Source organism: Ctenopharyngodon idella, chromosome 14, assembly GCF_019924925.1.
Source record: "Ctenopharyngodon idella isolate HZGC_01 chromosome 14, HZGC01, whole genome shotgun sequence".
Taxonomy (NCBI): Eukaryota; Metazoa; Chordata; class Actinopteri; order Cypriniformes; family Xenocyprididae; genus Ctenopharyngodon; species Ctenopharyngodon idella.
In genome coordinates, this window is record NC_067233.1 from 5092506 (window position 1) to 5116078 (window position 23573).

General features: G+C 38.1%; 1 protein-coding gene across 1 annotated transcript in view; it reads right to left on the bottom strand.

The window, feature by feature from the left end:
* pcdh11 (protocadherin 11) overlaps nt 1–23573 on the bottom strand; it is a 190322-nt gene that overhangs the window by 93374 nt on the left and 73375 nt on the right. Inside the window, exon 4 of the mRNA XM_051860163.1 lies at nt 20413–20472. Coding sequence (XP_051716123.1) covers nt 20413–20472 — 60 coding nt within the window. The remainder of the gene's footprint in view (nt 1–20412; nt 20473–23573) is intronic.

Below are 23573 nucleotides of genomic sequence, written 5' to 3' on the forward strand. Positions count from 1 at the left end.
AGCTATAGCCTATGTCAATGGCATTTTAGTGGCTGTTTACACAACACCATTTTCAACTAAAAATGGAAAACTTTTTATGTGTTTTGGCAGTTCATTCAGACGACAACGGCTTTTTGAGTGCCTGAAAATTTACATTTTGAAAAAGGGATTCAAAGTGCAAGTTTTTGAAAACAATATCGTTATTATCTCCATGTAAACTACAAAATGCGAATGTGTGAAAACAGTGATGTCATGCACATATGTATTACGTGTTCAGTCTACAGGCGTGTAGTGTTTCTTTACAAAGTGACATCACCACCTGCTGGCCTGGCATGAATATAGCATTTTCGCGGTGAACGGCGATCGTTTTGTCGTATGCGAAAAATGCAAAAGAAAAACTTTTTAGTTTTAGTACATTGTTGTTGTGTAAACATACCTTTAGTCAGTAAAACTGACAAAAAAAAAATGACTATAACATATTGAAATATTGACAACATTTCAAGAATATTTTCGTCAAGACAAAAAATGTGTAAAAATTCACAATAGTCATTGTATTCTTGCATACATGATGGAATTGTAATGAATCTAAATTCTCTCAGTCAACCTGCCAGCATAGATCTAAAGGTGTACGTTATACATTGTTGTATTTTTAATCTGTGGCAAAAGGCCGGGTCAACGACCCTGGCCTCTCAGCAGTGGTTCTCCGGGCTAGTGTTTTCACAGGGCTTCCACATGTACGCCTGTGAGGGAAATGTGGAGATAAGTGCATTTGTTGGCGCAGCACTTCAAAGAGCCGGAGTGTGTCTCAGTGAGCAATGGCAGAGAGGCATGAACCAGGCCTTTGATCATCCCCAGCTTTCTGATCATTAAAATATTGGATTAATAATTGATTAAAGCACCAGGGCTTATTGTGTTGCGTCTCAGAATCCCAATTTATTTCAACCTTGAAATCGCCTTTTCCTTTAAACAAATAAATATATAGATATGCATGAGTGTTATTTTAGTATCTTTGAGATACTATTAGTTTTTATTTATATTTTTAATTAATTTTTTATTTTTATATTTCCCATTTTAATTTTAGCTAAAGTTTTAGTAATTTTATGGTGTTTTTGTAATTTTTCTTAGTTTTTTTTTAATATTTTAATTCATTTCAGTTTACATTTATTTTATTTTAAGTAACAATGAATGTAAAATGCATGGTTTTCATTTTAGTTAACTATAATAAAGAGGATGCATGTCATCCTGCAGAGTAAAAACCACATTGTCTGTTGTGGGATAAACTCATTATGTCATTTCGCTTGAAATCATGCAAATTGTGAGTTAATTTGAAGTGCCTTTATATAGAGCTTCTGCAGTCGAACAGGTCATTGAAAAAAGTAAATAAGTAAACCATCAGTCTTCTGTTTTAAACATTTGCACATTTTGTAATTCCATTATAATAATTGCACCCAGTTACATTACTTATATTTGTTTTAGATTAAATTAAACACAAGCCTTAATGGGGCTGGGTATTGATACAAATTTCACGATTCGATTAGATTCAAGATTCACAAGCTTGCAATTCGATTCGATTCAATATCGATATTGATTACTTTGGATATATGTCAGGTACAGTATATGGCAAATTTTCTTAAAGGAAAAAAAATCCCTCAGTTGGTACTACATTACTATAATGTTGAAGGTTAAAATTAACTGATTTGTATACAAACACTTAAATTACACACAACTTAAATTTCTACTCCAATTTATTTTTGTTTGTTTGTTTGTTTTTTAAATATAAACATTTAAATGGGGGCTGTCATAAAAACTAGATTTAATTTTTCTAGCTGACTAACGTCACTGAATGGCTTTTCTGAGGTAAATGTAACATTACAGTACATACCATATTGTTTACAAGATGTTTTATTGACGTCTTTCTGTGGTTGAAACACTAATTGAGCGATTACATGATATGGATTTCGTTAAGTTGCTCTGTATCTTTGAACATACCTTCTGATGTTCATTCATGTTTATTTCATGCTGTAACCAGTAGTGAAGCAGAAGAGATGATCAGTTCACATCCGGCAACAGAGATCTGCCATGCCACAAACAGAGCGCCAAAACAGTATGTACTGTTTAAATTTCATAATAAAATGGACAGAATTTGAAATCTGAGACTTTGTTTCATATCAAAAGTAACAAAGCAAAAAGCTTATTGCGATTTATTGGATGGGAAGCGTGCCACAATGTTCTGTTCATTCATCAACTGAAAACAGCACAGACTAAAAATCGATACTTGGGATTTAAGAAACGATATCGGTAAAAAAAAAAAAAAAAAAAAAAGAGAATCGATTAAAATTGAGAAATCAATGTTTTTTACTCAGCCCTAATATGTTCACAGCCAAGGATCCTGCGCAATAGTTTCTCAAATTAATGCTCATTCATATAAAATCACCATCCTTTTGGCTCCTCATTCCTTCATTTAGTATTCTGGCAGTACATGAATAAACATCGCAAGTGCGCTCGTTTAGCAAGCCATATGTTTGAGGTGTTTTAAGTACTTGAGCCTTGCGGCGCAGTGCTGTTGTTTAAGATGTCCTTGCTGGGGTCACAGCCCTCTTGTGATGTCTGTGATGAGAAGGAAACATTCACTTTGGGCTCTCAATCCTCAGTGGACTACTTGTTTAGTGTTGTCCTTCAATCGCTCTCTATCCCAAACCTGTCTCAGTGGATCTGGCACGTTGAGGTGCTATTATGGGCTAATTTCAGACCCACCACTAGGCTGGAACTGCACTGTTGATAGCTGGACTAAGCTCACACCCCAGGGAGGTCAAATCCCAGCACTGCTTTAAAGCTTATGTCTCTATAAAACCAAACACTTTGACCAAAAAAAAAAAAAAAAGAACGAGGAATTTCACATTTATGTCAAAGTGGCCTGGAATGTAGGACGAAACCTACGATGAGCATAACCTTCTTCAACAGTCACCCTGGTCTGCCTGGCCTTGAAGAATGATGCTCCATGGTGTTCACCCCTTCCATAAAGCTAAAATATATTGCTTGTTTGCAGCCAAGCACATGCCTGTGCAAAGACAAAGAACTCTTCGTTTTGCCCTTAGGACTGAACAAACTGAGACGGAGGGCTGCTGTTACTTATTTCCATCTGAAGAAAAAAAAAAAGATGGCTGGAAAAATCTAGTACCATCATCATATATAATACCATAACATCATAATATCATCACATTGGAGGCCAAAATTATTCCAACATCCCACAGTGCAGTATTAATAAGGATACAATGCGGCTAAAGACATTTTCAAGAAATATTTCTTCCAAAATACTAAATAGCAACACTAAAGTACCAATTACTATTTGTAATTCAATAAACAGAAAATTGATTCATTATTTATTTGAATAAATATGTACTTATCTGTAAATGTTACTCAAACAGCCATGTGATCAGAAAGAACAAGAAAGAAAGAAAACCACAGGGAGACCTTAAAGCTTATCTTTTGTTGACAACAGATTTATAAAAGATTCTCATACACCGGATTATGAGCTCCTGGGCTTCATTCTGAAACATGCAGTGGCCAGTTATTGGGCAATACATCAAATATTAGTGACATTATCATGATATATTTGCTGACAATATAAAATTAAGGAACTATTGTGTCTATCGCAATAATGTTAAAGGTTTCGCTTAAAAAGGCCATAAGCATCCAATAGCCTTGTGGGCAGCACGTCGGCATATAGCGCAGCTGCGCTTCGGCCGACCCGACTTTGAGTCCTGGCTCGCGGACCTTTCCCGATCTCATCCCCCTCTCTCTCTCCAACTTCGCTTACTGTCCTATCATAACAAAGGCAAAAACGCCAAAAATAAATCTTACAAAAAGACCATAAGCCAATTTTTACTCATGCTGGCAAGTATCACTGCTTTATATACTCATCAGTGTTGATGTTTACTTGCAATTAAACTTCTGACTCAAATAATGTAATAATAAAAACATCACATGTTCTAAAACCAGTTCTAAGAAGATACCTAAAAGTCTAAACGTTTGTTATTCTCGTCTCTGTCTCAATGAAGTCTTTTACTGCCTTCAGTCTAAACAGCAATGGAGTCTGAGGAACAGTGTTCTCTTGCTGATTCCAATGCTTCAAATAGCTTCTCTCATGACTGGGGGCTCCTTGGCAGGAAGTGCCATGTAATGTGCTAAAACAGTGACAGGACGGTCAAGCACAAGCTGTCGTAGTACCTCAGCCGTGCAGAACTGTCTGGCAGGCCTTGGACCTCCACCTCAGCTGTTAAGTGGAGGTGAAAGGATCACGTGACCTGTCATCAGACAGTTGCCCAGGGAGGCTTGTTTATGTGCCTGTATTTGGTGAAATACAACACAGCTTTCGATGTGTAATATCTCACTGCACCTTGTTCCACTGAGGCATGTGCACAACCACCCACACGCACAGACACGTATAGTTGGAGCATATGCCCACCTCCAAACATAGCAACATTATAAACAGTAATTGGGCATTTGCGTACTAATGGGGGGGAACTGTTTGACACTCTGTATCACATGACGGTTTCTACCTCAGATGCAATTATGTAGAAACCATCTGAAGGGGAAGTTCAAGGCATTTCACCAATCCCAGCAATCTCATCACCCTTTCTGTTTGCATAAAGCGCTTTGCTAACTGTCAAGTAGGGCTGGGCGATACATCAAATATTAGTGACATTATCATGATATCTTTGTTGACGATATAAAATTAGGGAGTATCGTGTATATCGCAATAATGTAAAAAGTTTAGCTTATAAAGACCATAAGCCAATTTCACTCACATCTCACAAGTATGACAGATGATAGGCACTTCTTTCAAAGTGTGTGAGTGTCGAACGTTTCTTCACAACATGTTTAATAGTGTTGAGCATTAAGGCAATCCTAGACTTCCCAAATTTTGAAAAATATTAAGATATACATGTTTAGATATACAGTACTCTGCAAAAGTCCAACACCAGCTTTGTTGTTTTAGCAATGTTTTAATGTTTTCAGTCTCTTTATTACGATACAAATAGAAAATACAGGAAATATGTACACAAAATGTATTTTTTTTTTTTTTTTTTTTTTTTTACATTGTGTACATATTTCCTGTATTCAAAACAAATCAAACAAAATTGTTTCTTTAAGCAAAAATCAGTATTTAGTGTGACCTCCTGGACTTTTTTCCATTTTCTCAAAAATGAAACTGTGAGAAACTTCTCATCAGATTTTGGCCTTCCAATCCTTTTCCATTCTATTTAGGTTTAAGAGAGCCAGTTCCTGCTATTGCTCAAGTGTAAAGGGAGGTCAATAAATATTTGCCACTTTAGCCTTTAAAAGCTGTTTTTCTTATTTATTTTCTGTTGTTTTTTAACACTGCCTACAGATTTACTGTATTATATGTTTATATTATAATAAAGAGACTGAGAAATAATTATATATATATATGGCACCACAGGCCATGCGACAAGAACCAACCGATCAGCTTTGGCCTTTCCGTAACAACATCGAAAGCTCAGCCGAACAGGTGATCATAGCTGTACAGGGTGGGTTTTTATTTCTCATCTCCATAAATATATCTAGTAGTAAAGCTAATGCAAGGGCTAGAAATCAATTAATCCTTTGCTGATACTTCCTTGTCATTGTGGAGAGAGCAGTTCATGGTTGCATAGCAACGACAGATGCCACGGGAGCGCAAACGCTTGTGGAAAGGAGGAGAAACGCTTTCCACGCGTTTTTAGACGCGATATGTGAACGGCCCCTTAAGCGGCTGTCCACCTAGAAATGCGTTATTGCATTGAAAAAACGAGACACGGGCAGTGAAATGGGGAAAAAAGCAAAATTATTAAACGCAAGCTGAACCTTTTTTTTTTTAACCTGACCGCCGCGTTTTTAGAATGCTGTTTAATGGGTGAAACGCTGCAAAAGACGCGAGACACGAGTGCAACACCCAAACATAAAAACAACAGGAAAAATTGCGCAATGGAATGCAAAGACCAGTAAAGAACTACTACTGTATGTTTGATATTTCATGCTTGCATGATGGTGACAGGCTGAAAGCTGCTGTTATTTTATGTTTTTACAAAGCATTTGGTGTTAATAATAGTCTATTACTAGTGTTCTTTATTGCCATTACTTTTTGGCTTAGAAATATTTAGCATTTTTCTTATTTGAAATTATTTCTGAGTATATAGGATATGTTTAGGACAAGTTTGTACATCATTTGCCTTCATATTTAATGCATATTTTCTGCAAAGATATTTAACAAATTAGTCATTTGTATTATATTGATCACTTCAGGTATGTTGCACTTGGAATAGAACAGTTTTTTTAACCATATGGTGAATAAAGAGAATGTTACTTGAATCATATTGTAGTTAAGTTTTTAAGCTGACTAGTTAAACATAAAAAAAAAATCGAAATCGAGAATTGGTCAATCGTTCTGAAAAAATCGAGATTTTATTTTTTTTGTCAAATCGCCCAGCCCTAATATATATATATATATATGTATCATTGCTAAAACAACATCTAATGGTGGCCTAAGACTTTTGCACAGTACTGTACATCGCCCAGACCTACTGTCAAGTTCATGTTCAATATGCTAAATAATTGCCTCACTTGATCCACCTAAATGATGTTGACACAAATACAAAATATCAATAACCAATACAAAATTATAAAACAATGACAGGGATGGATGGATGGATGGATGGCACAGACAGACAGACAGACAGATAGTAAACATTGTGACAACTAGCCCCAGCCTCCCGTTTATCATTTCACATTGCGTTTAAGGTTGTTTTCCTCACACTTTTAAAGGTCAGCTCTGCCCAGCTTTGCTAAGTGTGTTGTGGCAAATCGCCAGCACAGATTTCTCTCCCTTTATGGGAAAATTGTGCGTAAGATGTGGAATTATCAATCCCGTGCTGCTCATTAATGTCTGAGACAGCAGGAGTTTAAAGTGGAAGTATTCATGTGATTAATACTTCTTCTTGCTTCAGGAATGTGAGGAAAGCTGCACATATTTACAGCTAGCATCTGTTCCTCTACTACTCGGGCAAACACAAAAATATTTTGCATATTAGTCACATATTATAAGATCAACAAACACGCCGGCCTTCGGCAGTTTCGCTTCGTTCATTCTTCATCGTTTTAAAACCCAAGGCACGGCGCATCCATCTCAGTTGATTAGCTGAGAACATGCTAGCGTAGCTCAACACATCACCACACGATTGCAGTTCGATACGTTGCCACCTCAGAGTGACACCTCTATCTGTGTTCCAGTGGATTCTCATTTAGCACATGCAGGCTTGCTGCCTTTTCATCAACTTATTACTATTAAGTGGTCCTTATTTCCCTGAACAATTCCTACCCAACTCACACTTAAAGACCTGTATTGATCCTCATGGTACACACCATCCCCTCCTGATTTCATTAGGCCCGGTGCTGTTAATTACTCCACACTCTAACCTTTCAGTGTTTCATTTGGACCGACAAATTGGGTGAATTAAAAAGGAGCTGAAAAACAGCGCAAGGCCTGACGGTGTGGATCCCCGAACTGGTATGTCAAATTCCCAAGCGGCGTAATAATTAAAAAAGTTCATCAATGTTCCCTTTGCTCATCACATTATGCAGAGGCTGGGCTCACTGGTAATAGTTCTAGAGGATTCATTTAGGAAATTAGACCAGTTTGATCTGGTTCTTCATCAAGAGAGCAGTCTAAGTCCCCCCCAGAGGATTTGTGTGGGTAAACTGCCACCTTTATTTTAGTGAAACAGATAGAAAGCATGTGCAGCAACACACACTAGGTGTTGTACCAGCAATTTTGCTTTCTGGACTATTGATGAGCGCCGAGCACGGATTTGGTGCCAATGCAGTCATTTTGTGCCATTATATGATTCTATGATAATAACTTCATCATAATTGGCTTCTGATGCTTGGGAGTGTTGAATACCCATTTTCAGAGGGGAATGAATTGATTTACTGCTTGATTTAATTATGCATTAAAATTCAATCATGTACTTTCAACCAAATTCAAAGCGAGTTTCCAAAGTGATCCCTAGAATGCAGGTGGAGTTGAAGGACATCTTCAGTTACATTTTTTCGGGAGCTAACTTAATAATCAGATCTTATTGATTACATTAGTGTGAAGGTCCAAGATGAAACGGGATCTAGTTATTGATGAAACAATTTCAATATTTATGCTATGCATTAGTTATACATTAAGTGAAGTCACTATCAAACAAAAAAGATAGGCTTTGATAGAAGAAAAATTGAGAACTTGGATAAGCCAGGAAGAGATTTGGCAGCTGAGGGCAAGGTAATATTTTTGCACTCATGAAAAAACCCATTTGGAGTCCATGTTTAACTGCCCATCAGTCTACAACCGTGCCCTCTACCCTCTACACTTCCTGAAATCTCTCATCAGGCCGAAGGTCAAAACTCGGTCTACATATGGTCTCACCACGCACCTGGCTTCTGTCATTGCTGCTCAATGTGAAAAGAGAGAGTCAGAAGGTCATTCGAGTGCGAAGCTTTGACGGACGGATGATGGGAAAAGTAAGGAGCTAATATGTGCATCAACCTTCAATGTTGGCTTTCTCAGCATTACATTTAAATTGTTAATGGTTTGGATTGTTCTTTTATTGAATGACTTGACACTTCCATTCATTCGGAGTGGCACTGGCTTTGTCCGCAGCTGATAATGTGAAAAGCCACTGTATTAGAGCTCATGCTGGAACAAGCGGAGGATCACTTATCACTGTCACTTAGGCCTTGCCTGGCAAACAAGACACCTGATGGTGACACTGATTAATGATGCTGGATAAGTTTGTGAACACAGCGGGAACCCCACACAGGTTTCATCTGAATCATATTTAAGCATATGGACACCATATGGATCTAAGCATTTCCATAAATACGATGACCAACCGCAGCGAACCTGCAGGTGTGATATTTGGGACCTTTTTTTTTTCCCCTTGTTGTGCAAATACAGACAGTCATTCTTACTGAAAAGATTCCATATGAGGGATCACCTAATCCCTTTTATTTCAAATATTAAAGGCTTTGCAATATCTTATATCTGCTCTTCAAATAAATATATAGTAAGTCTCACTAGACTAGGTATTTCGCTGCATTACTGCAGATATCCATAAAATCCATGTGTGTTTATGCTCTATGTCTACACGTTAAAAATAAAGTGTGTAAATGGCAATTAAAAATCTTTATGAAAGCATAAATGCTTAAGTTTAATAGCATCATTTTTAAGAGCAACGACTTCCACTTATTTAAGATGAGCCTCTCAAGTGTTTATTTACACTTTTGATACACTTAAAGGTATTGACTTGGCTTTGCCTACTCTAACATTAATAGCAATGGTTATTGATTGTCAAGATTGATTTTAAACTGAGGGAAATAGATGCATACCCATGGTGGACTTAAGTAATTTATACAAAGAGAGAGAAAGACTGAAGGGGAGATCCTAATAAGCCCAGACTAATTAACTCAATAACAGTTATCCATGTGCCGCATTTCAAGTATTCATGGTCTCAGAACAGGTCTTTTCTTATAATTTGAGCTCTTTTCTACAAAAACATAATTGCAGTTGTCAAGAAAAGCCTGTCTAGTGGCTTTTCAATACGACAAAAGAGGGGCAGCCTATCTGAGAATTTTGAGCTTTGATTGCACACAGTCTTTGTGAAAAACTGTCTGTGAATAGCAGGGAGACAAGACTGCAACTCATAAAGCTGAAAACAGAAAGACAAGGTCATGTGTTTTATCTTTACATGAAAATGAAATAAAACTAAAGTAATAAACAGTAAAATAAAATAAATAAATACATTTAAAATAAAGTAAAAGGCTTTATAGTCTGAGAAGGAGAACAAAAGACAGGAAGAGAGGATAAAAACCTGAAAGAAAAAAAAAAACCCGTAAATCACAGTTTCTGGGCAAGTGACTTGTAAGCTACATTTTTCTCTCTTTTTTTTTCTTCTTCTTCTTCTTTTTTGGTTTGTGATTCACCAAAAAGGTGAGGTACAGACCTACAGGGATCAAGGCGTACAAAATATTAAAGTAGAAATTCTGCCATAAAAATGGTGTTTGCAGTCAAATCACTTCATAAAAAGATTCCCACACTGGCCTTTCAATATGGATTTTCTACTCTAGGAACACTAAGCACATGGCAGGGGTATTACAGACACTATCTGATATTTTGAAAATGTTCTCGGATTGATGTGCTTGTATTTTGCTGGCCTGGCACTTGCTTTTGCTGTGTGATGTAGCCTGACTTTGGAGGATATTCCTTTATATCCTGAGAGCTAAGAGGTATCAACATTTTACAGCAGGCAGAGTGTGTCCACTAAAAAAACATTACAAGCACCACATGACTCACTGGAACCTAAAAAGAGAACAAAACAGCCCAAGGAGGATGCACAAAATTTAGATGAAAAGAAACAAACATCCATGTGGATGAACAATCAATGTGAATTTCAATCAATTTGAACCTGAAACATATACAGTAAAGAGATTGTTTACTTTATGAGTTCACACTTTGAACCCATATAAATCATTTTCTCAGACAGATGACAAATGACGATAAATGTGAGGTGAAAATTACCAAGGCTTTTGCACTAAAGCTTTATTCTTTAAAGACCCCCTGTGGTGAAAATCAAGTTTTTAATGTTGTTTATATGTCTCTGTGGTGTTTTTAATATGCTTTAAGACATGTGCAAATTCATATGTCAACACCATTGCTGAGTATTTTCTCCTTAAAAATGCAGTGAAAAAAAGAAAATCGCTGGTGTCTGTGACATCACAAACTACCTTGTAACCAATCACGTCAACGTGCCGGTGGGCTTTAGCACATCATTAACAGCGAACTAGCACGGGAGTCTCGAGAGAAGCCAGGTTATTCCCGTATATTTTTCTGTTATATGAAAAATCGTGTAGATTTAGCAATATGGTGGGTGTATATTACAACGTTATGATGAAATATATGCCTTTCTCCACTGACGTTCTGAGTTGTTCAAAGCGTTTGTAAGGATACTGATTGTTAGAAGGCAGCCATCTGACTCTGAGATGGTGAACGGGAACATGGTTTGTGTAACACTATCAACACATTATTAGCTGTTTGATAACATAGTCTAGCAAAAGGCTAATCATATTAATTACCGTTATGTGTCTGACGCTGTAAAGAGCGATACCATTGTGCAGCGTTTACCTCAGTAAGTTGACCGAGTGGATCTCTGAGCTGGCGTGAGCGAGTGGAGGCAGGGGCTAATTTGCATATTCATTGATCCGCGTATACTAAATGAGGCGAGGGTGTAGAGTTACATTCAAGCTATTTTAAGGCATGAAGATTTTTTCTTTTTTTTTTTTTCCCCACCGGAAAAAAACATTTAAATATGTAATTTTTGTGATCAAAGATGAGTTTTAAGGGTTAAAATTATTTACTACAGGGGGACTTTAAACACTATTTCTTTAAAATGGGCGGTTATGAATAATTATGTCCAAAATATATTTTTTTAAAACTATTACATAATTATTTACATTGTTTAGCCCCAGAAAAAGTACTATATTTTTCTTTGGTGGTCATTTGTTTTGTGTAGATATTCATACATTCATTATTAATTTCTTTTACCATGGTCAATAAGCAGAGGATAACTTTGCTTCAAACCCAATTTGAAAGTTCAGTGGGAGAAGAAATGCAACAATCATATGCGAATGTCAGAGAAAGTGGAAAGGTGGCATGACCTTCATTATATATGGAAAAGAGCAGCTTGGACATTATGCTAAACATCTTCTTTTGTGTTTCACACAAAAAAAGAAAGTAATAAAGGTTAGGAATTACATGAGGGTGACTGAATAATGAATGTTCCTTAACATCAGTGACAGACAGCTTTCCAGGCCTGACAAAAACTGTTTATATTTATGACTAACTAGATATTAATAATGTATGAGAACAAACACGATACAAAATGTAACCTCCAGAAACAGTACATGTCTGCACATGAAAAATGCTCTATTAAAACAGGCCCGTGACTCAAAATATAGTCTATGTCATCAGCCAAGGGAGCAAACCTAACATTATTTCTATTCCAGACCTCTCACTGTTTTCTGGCTATGGCTATCAAATGCAACATATGTTGTCACAGTGAACAGTGCTAGAAATCTTTAAAGCTTGATTCAGTCTGAAATCTTCCAGAGCTTGTTTATATTGAGTGTCAAGCCGACTGCTTCAAGACCTGTAAACTACAGCCCCACATGGACCTTTAGGGAGCAGTCTACAAGTAAATCTCTTATTATCAAGCTCTCTTCTGTTTGGGCAATGCTAACAATCAGATATCAATGCAACAGCAGCTCTGGATTGGAGGAGCACCATCTAATGAGGTCATCTGGTAGTTGTATTGTTTTACTATTCATTGTGTGTTTGAACAGCAAGTCTTCACAGAATATATTAGTATTTGGAGCCAATTTATAATTCCAGTCAGTGGAATGCTATCATAGTTCATAGTTAGTTTTTTTTTTTTTTTTTTGCACAGAGTACTTACATCCGTTTAATGATTATCATACCATCGCAATTCCCTCCAGCCCGTCCCCAACAAAGATTCCCATCTGTGGACCAGACCGAGGGTCTCAGGAAATCATAAATTCTTGTTTTAAACCAAACTCACTCATCATCCGGAAAAAAATCACCTTTAAATATTCCCTTGTCTATTCCCCTCGGCGCCTCTTGGAATGGGGATGGGAACGTATTTAAGAATAGTATACAAATTATTGCCAAACTTGACAGTGAGAGTCCTATGAATAATAGCATGAAGAGGAGAGGGAGGGAAAGGTTGCGTGAAGGTGAGAGGCATTAATTTGCTTTTAAGCTTATGGGAGATTCTTCCATGCTCCCTGCGCTTAGCCACCCACTGTAAAGATACAGCACCACTCCTAGTGCCTGTGACACAGGCTCATTAGCATCTCACCCTACATCAGGAAAATGACTACCTTCCACTGGTGGATCATTATACCGCGTTATAGGGAATACCTTATAACCATAAATGTGGGGAAAGCATGTGCAATAAAGGCTCCAGATGTCTTTTTTTCCTTTTCTTCTCAAATATGAGGATTGGCTTCTTTGTCAAAACAGGACTCAAGGAAACGTGGAGCCGCACAAATCACGAATCCAAATGATTGATTAATTGCATGACACTTGGCAGCAGGAGTGCGATAACATTGTCTGAAGACCTCTTATTTGCAGATTAAATACAGAAGAGCCATTTTAGAGCCTAGAAACGAGTCACGTGGTCACCACACACTTTTTTTCATTCTTTCTGAAATATTTAGCACTTGAGTTGAATGGCTTTGATCAGTATGGAAGATCAGATAAGAATCATGGGACTGAAAGCACTCTAGCATTATCTTGATGTCCTACGCTTCAACTGCATTTTGATTCAGCTCACTATGCTCATACTATGCACCTCTTTTAATTTAACTAGACTTTGTTTGTGGCTGGAAACTCATTTATATAGTGGTTCCTATGGAGGTACATCAAGAGTGTTTCATCAAGAGCGCTTTAAACAGTACAAAAAGTAGACGGCTCACCCTAATCTCAGCACATTACAAGACGGATTCATAATGAGGTGGATAAGCAGTAGTGTTAAAAGTACTGAGAAATTGAGGTACTGCATCAAAAATGAATTCAAAAGTGTCAAACACACTTATGTAAAAATGTTGCACTTTATATTTTAAATTGGAATAAATTTCATTGGCTTTTAAAGTTAATAGAGTTAAAAATTATTTAACCCTTGCGCTGTTGAAAACCCTGTAACACCTTTGGTGTTCCTGGGCTTTTAAAAATTGCTTGTAAATTATGCTATATTATCACCAAATATTGCATTCAATCTTTTTGTCAACTTGTTTTATTTCAATTAGGACAGGTTTTGTATTTCATTTTGGAACTGATTGATCATAGGCCTCATTGATCTGATTGATTTGAGTGAAAAAAAGCATTATTTGTGGATAATTTTGTCAATATTCAACAAAATATGGGGGGAAATGCACTGTTTATCACACTAGTGTGCATTAATATTTATCACAGTAAAATAAAACTACACAAATGATTTTAATACCAAAATAATATACATACAAAGTATTTATAAGATTTTTATGCTTCTAAATCTGTGTTGTGCTATTTCAGACGTTGCCAATATGACTATACGTATGTTTCAGCCAGCGTTTATCCAAATGTACAAAAAATGTATGTGAAAACAATACGCACACATACTCAGGAATACTAAGGAGATCAGACTGGAATACATGGATATATTAGCATTCTTATAATATGACTTGTACTTAGTAAATTTGAGTGAAACGGATTGAGTAAAAGTAAACAGTTAAAAGTACAATACTTCAAGTGAAGTACAAATTCCCAAAACAATTTCAGAATAAAATAATTACTCAAGTACTTTACACCCCTGTGTGGATAAAGACTGATTTGAACAGTGCAACTATATAATCATAAATATCTTTAGCTAATAAATGTTATAATTAAACAAAACATTTCTATTTGAAGGCTTTCAGTTCTATCTCACAAAACTAAGAATCTCTTACATCTTGCCTGCTCTAAATTAGACTCGCTTCAGGAGGAAATTAGGTGAAGTTTGAAGTTTTCTCCAGGAGTTCCTCTGAGAGCCATAAGAACGAAGAAACATGAGAGAATTATTAAAAAGCGCAGTATATGAACTAAATGACCCCTCAGTGCAAAGCTGCTTCCCCATACAGCACAATCAGCAGATTACCTCCACCTGAGGAACTCGGGATTCTTTCACTTCCGATCACAAATTACACAATAATGGCAGAAAACCAAATTACGTTTGAGCTTCTATGTTATGTTGAATGTGGTTGTTGTATCGTGTAACGTTAAATGCAATAACCAAGCAACAGCAAAAAGCAAATCATTTGAATCCTAATGGCTGCCATTCTGTTATATAATATCGAGCTTTCTCTGGGCAGAGCTTTCAAAAAATTAAGAGGTTAAGCTATGTAGTCAAGAGGCTAATGCATGGAAAAAGCCTTTGGACCCCAGCTGAACTAAATCCAGCGCGCACAATGACACCCCATTAACAGGATGGAGGACACCAGGAATGCCTGAATCTGAACGCTGAGCAGATTTCCAGGTGGACGAGAGTCAAGCGCCTCAGACTCCTGGGTAACTGCACTCTGACACCTCCACTGATTTGACAAATGATTCTATATCAAAGGGCTGCGCACACATTTGACTTAATTGATTAGACAGCATGTGGCGAAATCCCTGATTGGTTTAACTAAAAGAGCAGGAAACGTGCCACAGTTTCAGAAAAAGCCACGCACTTTGTGGTGACAAGTGGGGAAAAATTAGTTCCTGCCTTCTTTTAAGTATGACTGATTAATATTGAAATGTGTATGAAAAATGAGACAAATTAATCTTGTTCTAATGCCATAAATCATCTAATCCGAGTGGGTTTACAGCTGTAATTCCAGAGGTTAGTATTTCTTTCATCTCTTCATTAGTGGGGTCAACCACAGCCAGAGGACCTTGTGAGGGGCAAGTCTATAAATGCGGTACCCTGTGCAGGGACCCCACTTTAATATGGCTGTAAAAAACCAACATGTCTGCCAATTAAAGAGACACCACATTAACACTGCTTCTGTAATTACAGACAAGAGCAGGACCGAAATAAACCGAATGGAGGACCGCAAAGACTTCTCTGGAACAAAAATTAGTATAGATATGTTACCCGGGCTAGTCCTTGAAAGACAAACAGATCATCTGATGATTAGGGATGGAAATTGGACAATTTAACAATTCTAGTTCTGATAATGGTTCCATTAATGATTATTATTTTTTTGTACTTTTAAGGAAAAAACAAGTGCATTTTAATTGGCAAACGAAAAGATCATTTCAATAATAAATAATATTTAAAACAAAATGTGTGTTCACAGTTGACTTTCACAGTCTTTTTAGTGTTAGATATTAATTATATACAAAAAATAATAACTGTGGCAACAAATACTACTGTTTAAATGTTTTTTTGTGAAAACCATGATACTTTTTTTCAGAATTCTTTGCATAGAAAATTTACTTGAAAAATAAATATTCTGTAACATTATAAATGTATTTACTTTGACTTTTGATTAATTTAATGCATCCTTGCTGAATAAAAATATTAATTTCTTACTGTATTTTACTGACCTTTTAGGGTAGTGTACTTCATTTATTTTATAAAATACTTCTGACAAAACAAAAAATCAAAATAAAAGCATGTCTGAAAACTAAATCAAGCATCATTTTATCCTGATATTTTATAAACTAGTAAAGAAAATCTGAATAAGAACCTGTCCTCGGTACCCAACCCTACTGATGAATCAAAACAGCTATAAATATCCTTAACACAGATGCATGCACACGCAACCTGCTGCATGGCAGACTCAGAGAGTTGGGCGGCCGGTGTACCTTTTCTCTGTTTGACATGAACATGCTGTGCCTGCTAGTGACAGGCTCAGCATAGCCCTGCACCCAGAGGTCACAACTGACCTTTCCGATTGTGAGTTTTTCCAGCTATACTACATGTTTGTCTGAAGATGTCCGCCAAAGCATCCCCAGGCACCACGCTGAGACGGCGGTATGGGTTCGGGCATTTGGCTGCTTGTCTTCCAGCATCACGCCTACTCCCTCCTGAACGGCGCATGAATGCAGAGCACGCCGCCTTGAGTTTTGCATGCTACGAAGCTTAATTGCTGCATGACTAGCCTGTTGTTGCATGGCTGGAGGGATTTCCATTTATTATCTAGTATGAATCATTTTTAAGATGTGCTTATTCACCACCGGTTTCCCCAAGTTCAAAACACCATTTTGAGTAGGATGTGGAGGAGTGCGCGGTCACGAGGTCCAATTTCAGACCGGGGGGAAAGTGAGGATGTGACATCACGGAGAGAGCAACGACACTCCTCCCTCCCGCAGATGGAATATGCGTCTGTGTTTGCATGGAGGGATACGCTGGTCGCACCATGCCCAGATCAGGCAGCTCGTGCCAGGGTTCCGCATGCATCGCGCACAGGGAGGGAAGGGTCAAATTCTGCGCTCCATCTGCCATCTGCTTTGGCGGCTCGATGGGGAGGCTCTGCGATACGGCGCCTGCTAGGGTTAACTCCAAGCCTTGATGAATGGCGTTTAAATACCTGCAGAATATCGGCCGGGTCGTCCGTTGGATCGGCAGAGCAGACGTGCCTGCTGTAATGTCAGACAAATGATCACTTTCCTCAAGTCGGGGCCACTTCATCAACGTTAAGCGTTGAGGTGTGCCTTCCTTCACGTTCTGATAGGAGGTCTGAAATTGGGACTCTCTCCACTTTCACTACTGACCTATTGTGAATCGCAGTGGCTTGAATGAATTACTGCTGAGAGGACAAACGCATAATGTAAGATATTATTGGGGAATTTAACAATGCTCAGGCCTCGGGGACTCTCACAATGTAAAGTATGGCCTTTGGAGTACAATTGCTATGGAAACTAGAAGCCCTGGGTGACCAAGTTGCCCACCCACACGGACAGCCGTTAATCATCTTCACTCCAATTCTGGCACAGCAGAATTTGGCCAATGTGTCAAGCAGCAATTATGTATACTTAGTGTTCTCTCCACCCCCCTCGGCTTCGCTCTCTCTCGTTCTCCCGCCATCCTTCTCTTCCCCTCTCCTTTCCATTTAATCACGGAGCTTTTAAAAGCTCTCTGTTCATTAGCTCCCTTTCATTGTGAATGCATACAATACGAGCAAAGAAAATAGGAACGGTCTTAGTGCCACACAGTACGACATTCCTATTATAGAAATCATATCTAACCGTTTAGCCATTATACTTTCATTCGGAGCTGAGTGACACGCCAAATTACTCCACTGCTCCATTGCTTTCTTTGCATATTGGTTTGTGCAGATCACAGGCGCTAATGGGAAGCGACGAGACAGAGATTATGTTCTGCTGGTCGCGGGGAAACGTTAACGCCATCACAAATCGGTGGCATCCCTTCATTACCTCCATCCAGATCAGCTGTTTCAAGGAGAGCTGACAGCAACATGGGAATTGCAACGCTCTCCATATTTCAAGGACAAAACGCTGCAGCCTGGGTGTCGAGCAGGTGAGTTCGAGCGCATCAGCACTGTATAGAACGTGTTATTAGAGGTGATCTCGACAGGGGTGAAGCGCGCAGGCTCGTGTGAAGGACGGGTCGGCAATTAGAGCCCTGTTGTGTGCCGAGAGGTTCAGGACAAAGCTGATTGCCTTTTCATACATCTCACAATGAGCACCGGGGTGATTTGTATAAATATTTTGCAGCTTTCTCTTGCAGCTTCAAGTCACTTTTGATGGCAGTTGGTATATTAGGGGTTCCTGAATTGGACCACTTGCTGACAGGCTGTCAGATGTGCCAATGCCTGCCTTTGACTGACTTTTTTTGTGGAGTCTTTACTCTTGACCTGCCCAGTCAACCAGAAGAGGATATGAGCACTTTGGCACATTTGGGGTTAGCAGACTGACAATAGTGCGAGGTTTGGCAATATAACACATTATTGCGTTTCTCACATAGGCCGCGTGAAAAACTGCTCAAAAGCCGAGGATGCCGAGGTTCATCTACACAAAGAATACGACTGATTCTTGTCACTGTTTCGGTAAATACTGAACCCAAAAAGCATGAAATCGCAGATAATTCGACATCTTGTAGCAATATTACGGTTTAATTCAGGGCCTTGTTTCCAACCTGAGATAAGACACAATAAAAAGGAAATATCTGCTGTCATGCCTCCTTGCTCTGGTACATGGTGGTGTAGAGAAAAAGAAACGTTGTTCTATTTCAACGTATTCAAGCAAAATAAATAAATAAAATACATTTTGAAATATTCACAGAATAAGATTATCTAGCAGATAAAAAAAAAAAGTCCATGATGCATGGGCACCAATGTATATATTATTTACAGCAGTAGTTCTCAACTGGATTTGCTTTTAGGACACAAACCAATTGGGGAACCAACTAGGGCTGGACGATCATTGCCTAAAATCAAAACCTCCATTAACTGAACATTTTACCTCGATTACGATTAATGAACGATTATTTTGTTTCTGTTTTTTTTTTTTTTTTTTTGCACTCATAGTTCACTTACAAGGTTTGTACTGTAAATATGATTGACTATATTGGATATTTTTTTTCCTATTGAAAGAGTGATCTTGACATAACAGCTCTCTTTCAGCAGTTATTTTATCTATGGTTCATAACATTTCTTACAGATTTCTTGTTGTAAATCAGATAAAGATAAATTAGTACAGTACCAGTACGAGTGATTGCGTGAACTAGTCATCTATTAATTGTGAAGCTGTGGGTTGTAAATAGTTCCTTCAAAAGTAGAAAAGTATATGCTATAATAAGTTTTTAAGCTACTTTAGTGATAAATCACAGGACATCGCTCAAAATAATATATATCCGATCATCTAAAATCGCTTGAATGTCCAAACTGGCAAACCTTAAAACACATACAACTGACAAAGTTTAGTGAAGATACAAGGCGCGCCATCACTATGTGTTGAACCGGCATTCACCTCCGTGTTGCTTTTATGCCTCTGACTGGACGGGGTAGATTCACGTGGCTACACACGCGGTAGTATGTTTTTAAGGGGGAAGTATTAACAGGATTAAAAAACCAAAATAACCGACATGGTAAAATTACATCGGTTAGAGGTTCTGAATTTCGGTTTCAATTACTTTTCGATTAATCGTCCAGCCCTAGAACCAACACAGTACCAAAATCAAACCATCAACATCTATTAACTTGCTAATGTTTATTAATATTGCCAGGAACTGAGAGGCCGAATTTAGGGATGCACAATACATATATCAGATCTGTGTCAGTGAATATTTGATGTATATCGATATTGGATATTTAATTGTGCAAGCTCAGTTTTACATTTACATTACCTTTGCCATCATCTTAATGTTAATCTTTCAAGACACTAATAATTTAATAACAGTTAATTGTATTATTTAGCAGCTCAAAATGAATATACAAATAAAATAAAATCTATCATATCATTTCATATCAATCTATCATAAAAGCAACAAGTGAATTTATGCATCACATACGTGTATTTTATTTATACAAACTAGTAGTTAAACAGTGGCACCATGCTCTACTGTTTGAGCTAGAGGAATGCTCAGTTGAAATTGCATCAAGACAACAAAACACGCAGCCTTTGATGTCAAACAAAAGACACATTTTCACATTGTTTTCCCCTTCTGTGTGTGTATTAGAACAGTTGAGAACCAATGCTTTACAGAGGTGCAGCATACTGCAACAGCTTTTTCACATAGTGAAAATACAATGCCTCTAATAAGCAGAACCATTAGCAAGACAGTGACTTACCTTGTGAGGGCACGTGGCTGGGACAACAGAGAATGTTTTATCTGGGGTTTGGCTCTGGTTCTAGAAGAGAAACAAATCACTCTGTGTTAGTTATTTTAGTTAGAATAAAACTGCTGCATTCAAGCACAGTTCCTATAAATTGCATGTTTCGTAATAAGGCAGAACAAAGTGACCTATTACGCACACTTATTCTGAAGAAATGGAAAAGCCAATTGAGTGAATAAAGGTTAAGGTCATCAATCTGCGCTGGTGGAATATACCGCCAACAGATGGCTACAGCAAAACTTCTCAATGTGAGTCTATTTCTGCGGCCCTAATGCTGAAAACACGAGCGTAACACATAGCACAGGCTTCATAACATATGCAAAGGTTCTCAAACAGGATTTCATTAACCAATTAGCATATTGTAAATATGGTGCTACATCAGACTGATACATGAAAACCAACACTAAAAAGGTTGCACGTAGGTAAGTCAACAAGGCAACAACAGATGGTCCTGCTGTTTGTGATTATGCATGTTGCAGGGCCTCTGCACACTGACAAAGGCAGCGCAGGGAGAAATGACCATCTTGAAGTGACCTCGCATACTTATGAGGAAAAAGCAGCAGTCGAACCTGCACAGCGGGGGACAAACTTCTCTCCCTAATACTTGAGGGACGGCCAGTTGATTCCAAGCAGGTGCTGCCAGTCATTCTCTTACATCCAGTTATCTTCTTTTTGTAGAACTAATGCTCTCTGACACTATTAATGGCTTCCTTATGGTATCACCAAGAGAGATGAAACATTGAGCGGTCCAGACTTCAACATCTATATTTCATCAGCACTTAGAGAAGTCAGCATCGGCTGTGTGGTAACCTCACTTCGCACCCGCTGTCGGGTAAAAGACAAACACTGCGTGGACAGCCCTAGGCGTCTGAGATAATAGAAAGGAGTTTTGTGCCACTCTTGCAAAGAGGAAATTCTACAGAGACACAGGTTACACAATTTTACATTTTTTTGCACAATTGACCAATTAAGGAATCATTCTTCTCCTCTTCAACCTGGCTCATACGCTTCCGGAGACAGTTTTTCCTTTAATGAGCTAGTTTTAAACAATACATGATATTGTAACCTGAGCAGAGCTGGCACAGGAACTCAAGTAGGGGGAGACTAATAAAGCACACGTTCTCCTGGTTGCAAGGGCAGCTCAGAGGACACAACATGTTTATTCAGGAGAGCCGCTGTCAGCATCACCCGCATTGACCCATGTCTGCTCTACTCTGGTCAGTCAAAACATTTATTGAGCTCTGTTAAGAACAGTACAATTTGAACTCAATTGCAGCACATACACGAACAACAGCGCTGTTCTTATTGTGAGTTGGATATTTTATACAACATTTCAAAGTAAACAATAAGTTAATACTGAGTAACATTTAGACACTTTAGATTTTAGTAACTTTAGACACTTTGCAGGTTACTTCTTTGCTCCACCAGCGAATAGCTCTAAACACAGCGAAACAGAACAGTCACATATCTGAGCAACACACAGCAGTGGTGTTTACTAGTTCCTGAATTAACCAGCGAACCAAATCGGGTGAATGATTGATCAATGACTCGCTCCTGAAGGAATCCTGAAGGAATCCTGAAGGAACAAATCTATCCATCCATTTCCAAATTTCCTTGTCGCTGGGATGCTGGAGTTCTAACCCAGTCTATCAGAACACTTGAATTGGTTGGTTGAGTGAATTATTCAATGACTCGCTCCTGAATGAATCAGTGTAGTTGAACAAATCAGTTGAGAGAATGATTCAATGACTCAAAAAAAAACTTGTTGCCAGCTACTGCCGTAGCTCCAGCATTAATACACATACCGACAGTTTGGAACGTGCAAACACAGAGTTATACAAATAGTTAAGAGTCTAACATCAAGATTAGTTTTTAACTCATTTATTGTATTATGGTAACTGCAAAAAACAAAGAGCAATATGTGTCCCAATCTGGTTTTCTGTGCATTGCTTGGCTTCTTTTATAACTGTTTTCATTGGTGGAGAAAAATATAAAATAAATAATGTGTCAATTGTGTCTGAAACTGAAGTTACTTATTGTTCAATAGAACTTTTGTATAAAAAGCGATATCAAACCATGCTATACAACTGCATATCAATTACCTTCTGGCTTCGTGCCGACAGCCAAATCACAGTCGTGTTGATATCCAGAACAACACCTCTTGCTGGTGTGATGTTGTTTAAATAAACTGGGCAACAGTTATGAAACATATTGAAGAGAAGAGAACGGAATCTCTTTGGAAAAATTGCATTTGTGTTAATGCTTTATTTCCTGTTTAATGTTTTGCTCAGCCACGGTTAATTATTTAATATGACAGGTATGCTGTGCGGAGTGTATTAACTTGTCCTGCATGTTTAAATAATATATGATCCCATTAAAATCTGACATAGACGACAGGCACACACGCCACTGGGGCTTTATTCATTTGCAGGTACACAGGCACCATTATCAGGCAGTGTTGACCCAGTGTGTTCGAGTGAATGGCCTTTCTGTAATGTGCGGCGAAATTATATGTTGCGCTGAAAGCCTAGGCTATGCAAATGCAACATAACTGCACTGGTACAAGCTGATGACTTCAGTGCTCTGCTGTTATTTTGGAGAGCGGATAACTCTGTAAAATAAGTGCAGATGGAGTGAATGGTTTTCAAATGGTCGCTTTCTTACAAAAAAAAAAAAAATCTTTATTGGTATATTCCTTCTTTCTCAGCTCTCTCCATAATTCATGCAGCGCCAGTAAACTTGTGAAAGCAAAATGTGATTTTGTCAAGGTTGTGAAGTGCAGTCAAATAAACATGATGAAAAATGCCAGATAGAAGGCAAATTTATTATCTCTTCTCATTACGTGTTACATCTCTGCTTCACAGTACAGAGACAAATTAGTTTTTATCGAGATGCCAAATTGCTAATATTAAACCTCTCTGCTGTTCCTCCCCAAAACAAGCCATGGAAGTGATTTCTTCCCTTCACTCTGCTGAATGTTTTCCACTCCAAATGGTAGTGGAGGGCGAAAGAGAGCAAGCGGTACGCTGCAAAGAGCCGTAATCTCCTTGCCAGCAGTGTTGAGGCTGACTGACGTTCAATGTGCCATCGCTATAAAGGGGTGCTCTTTGAAACGA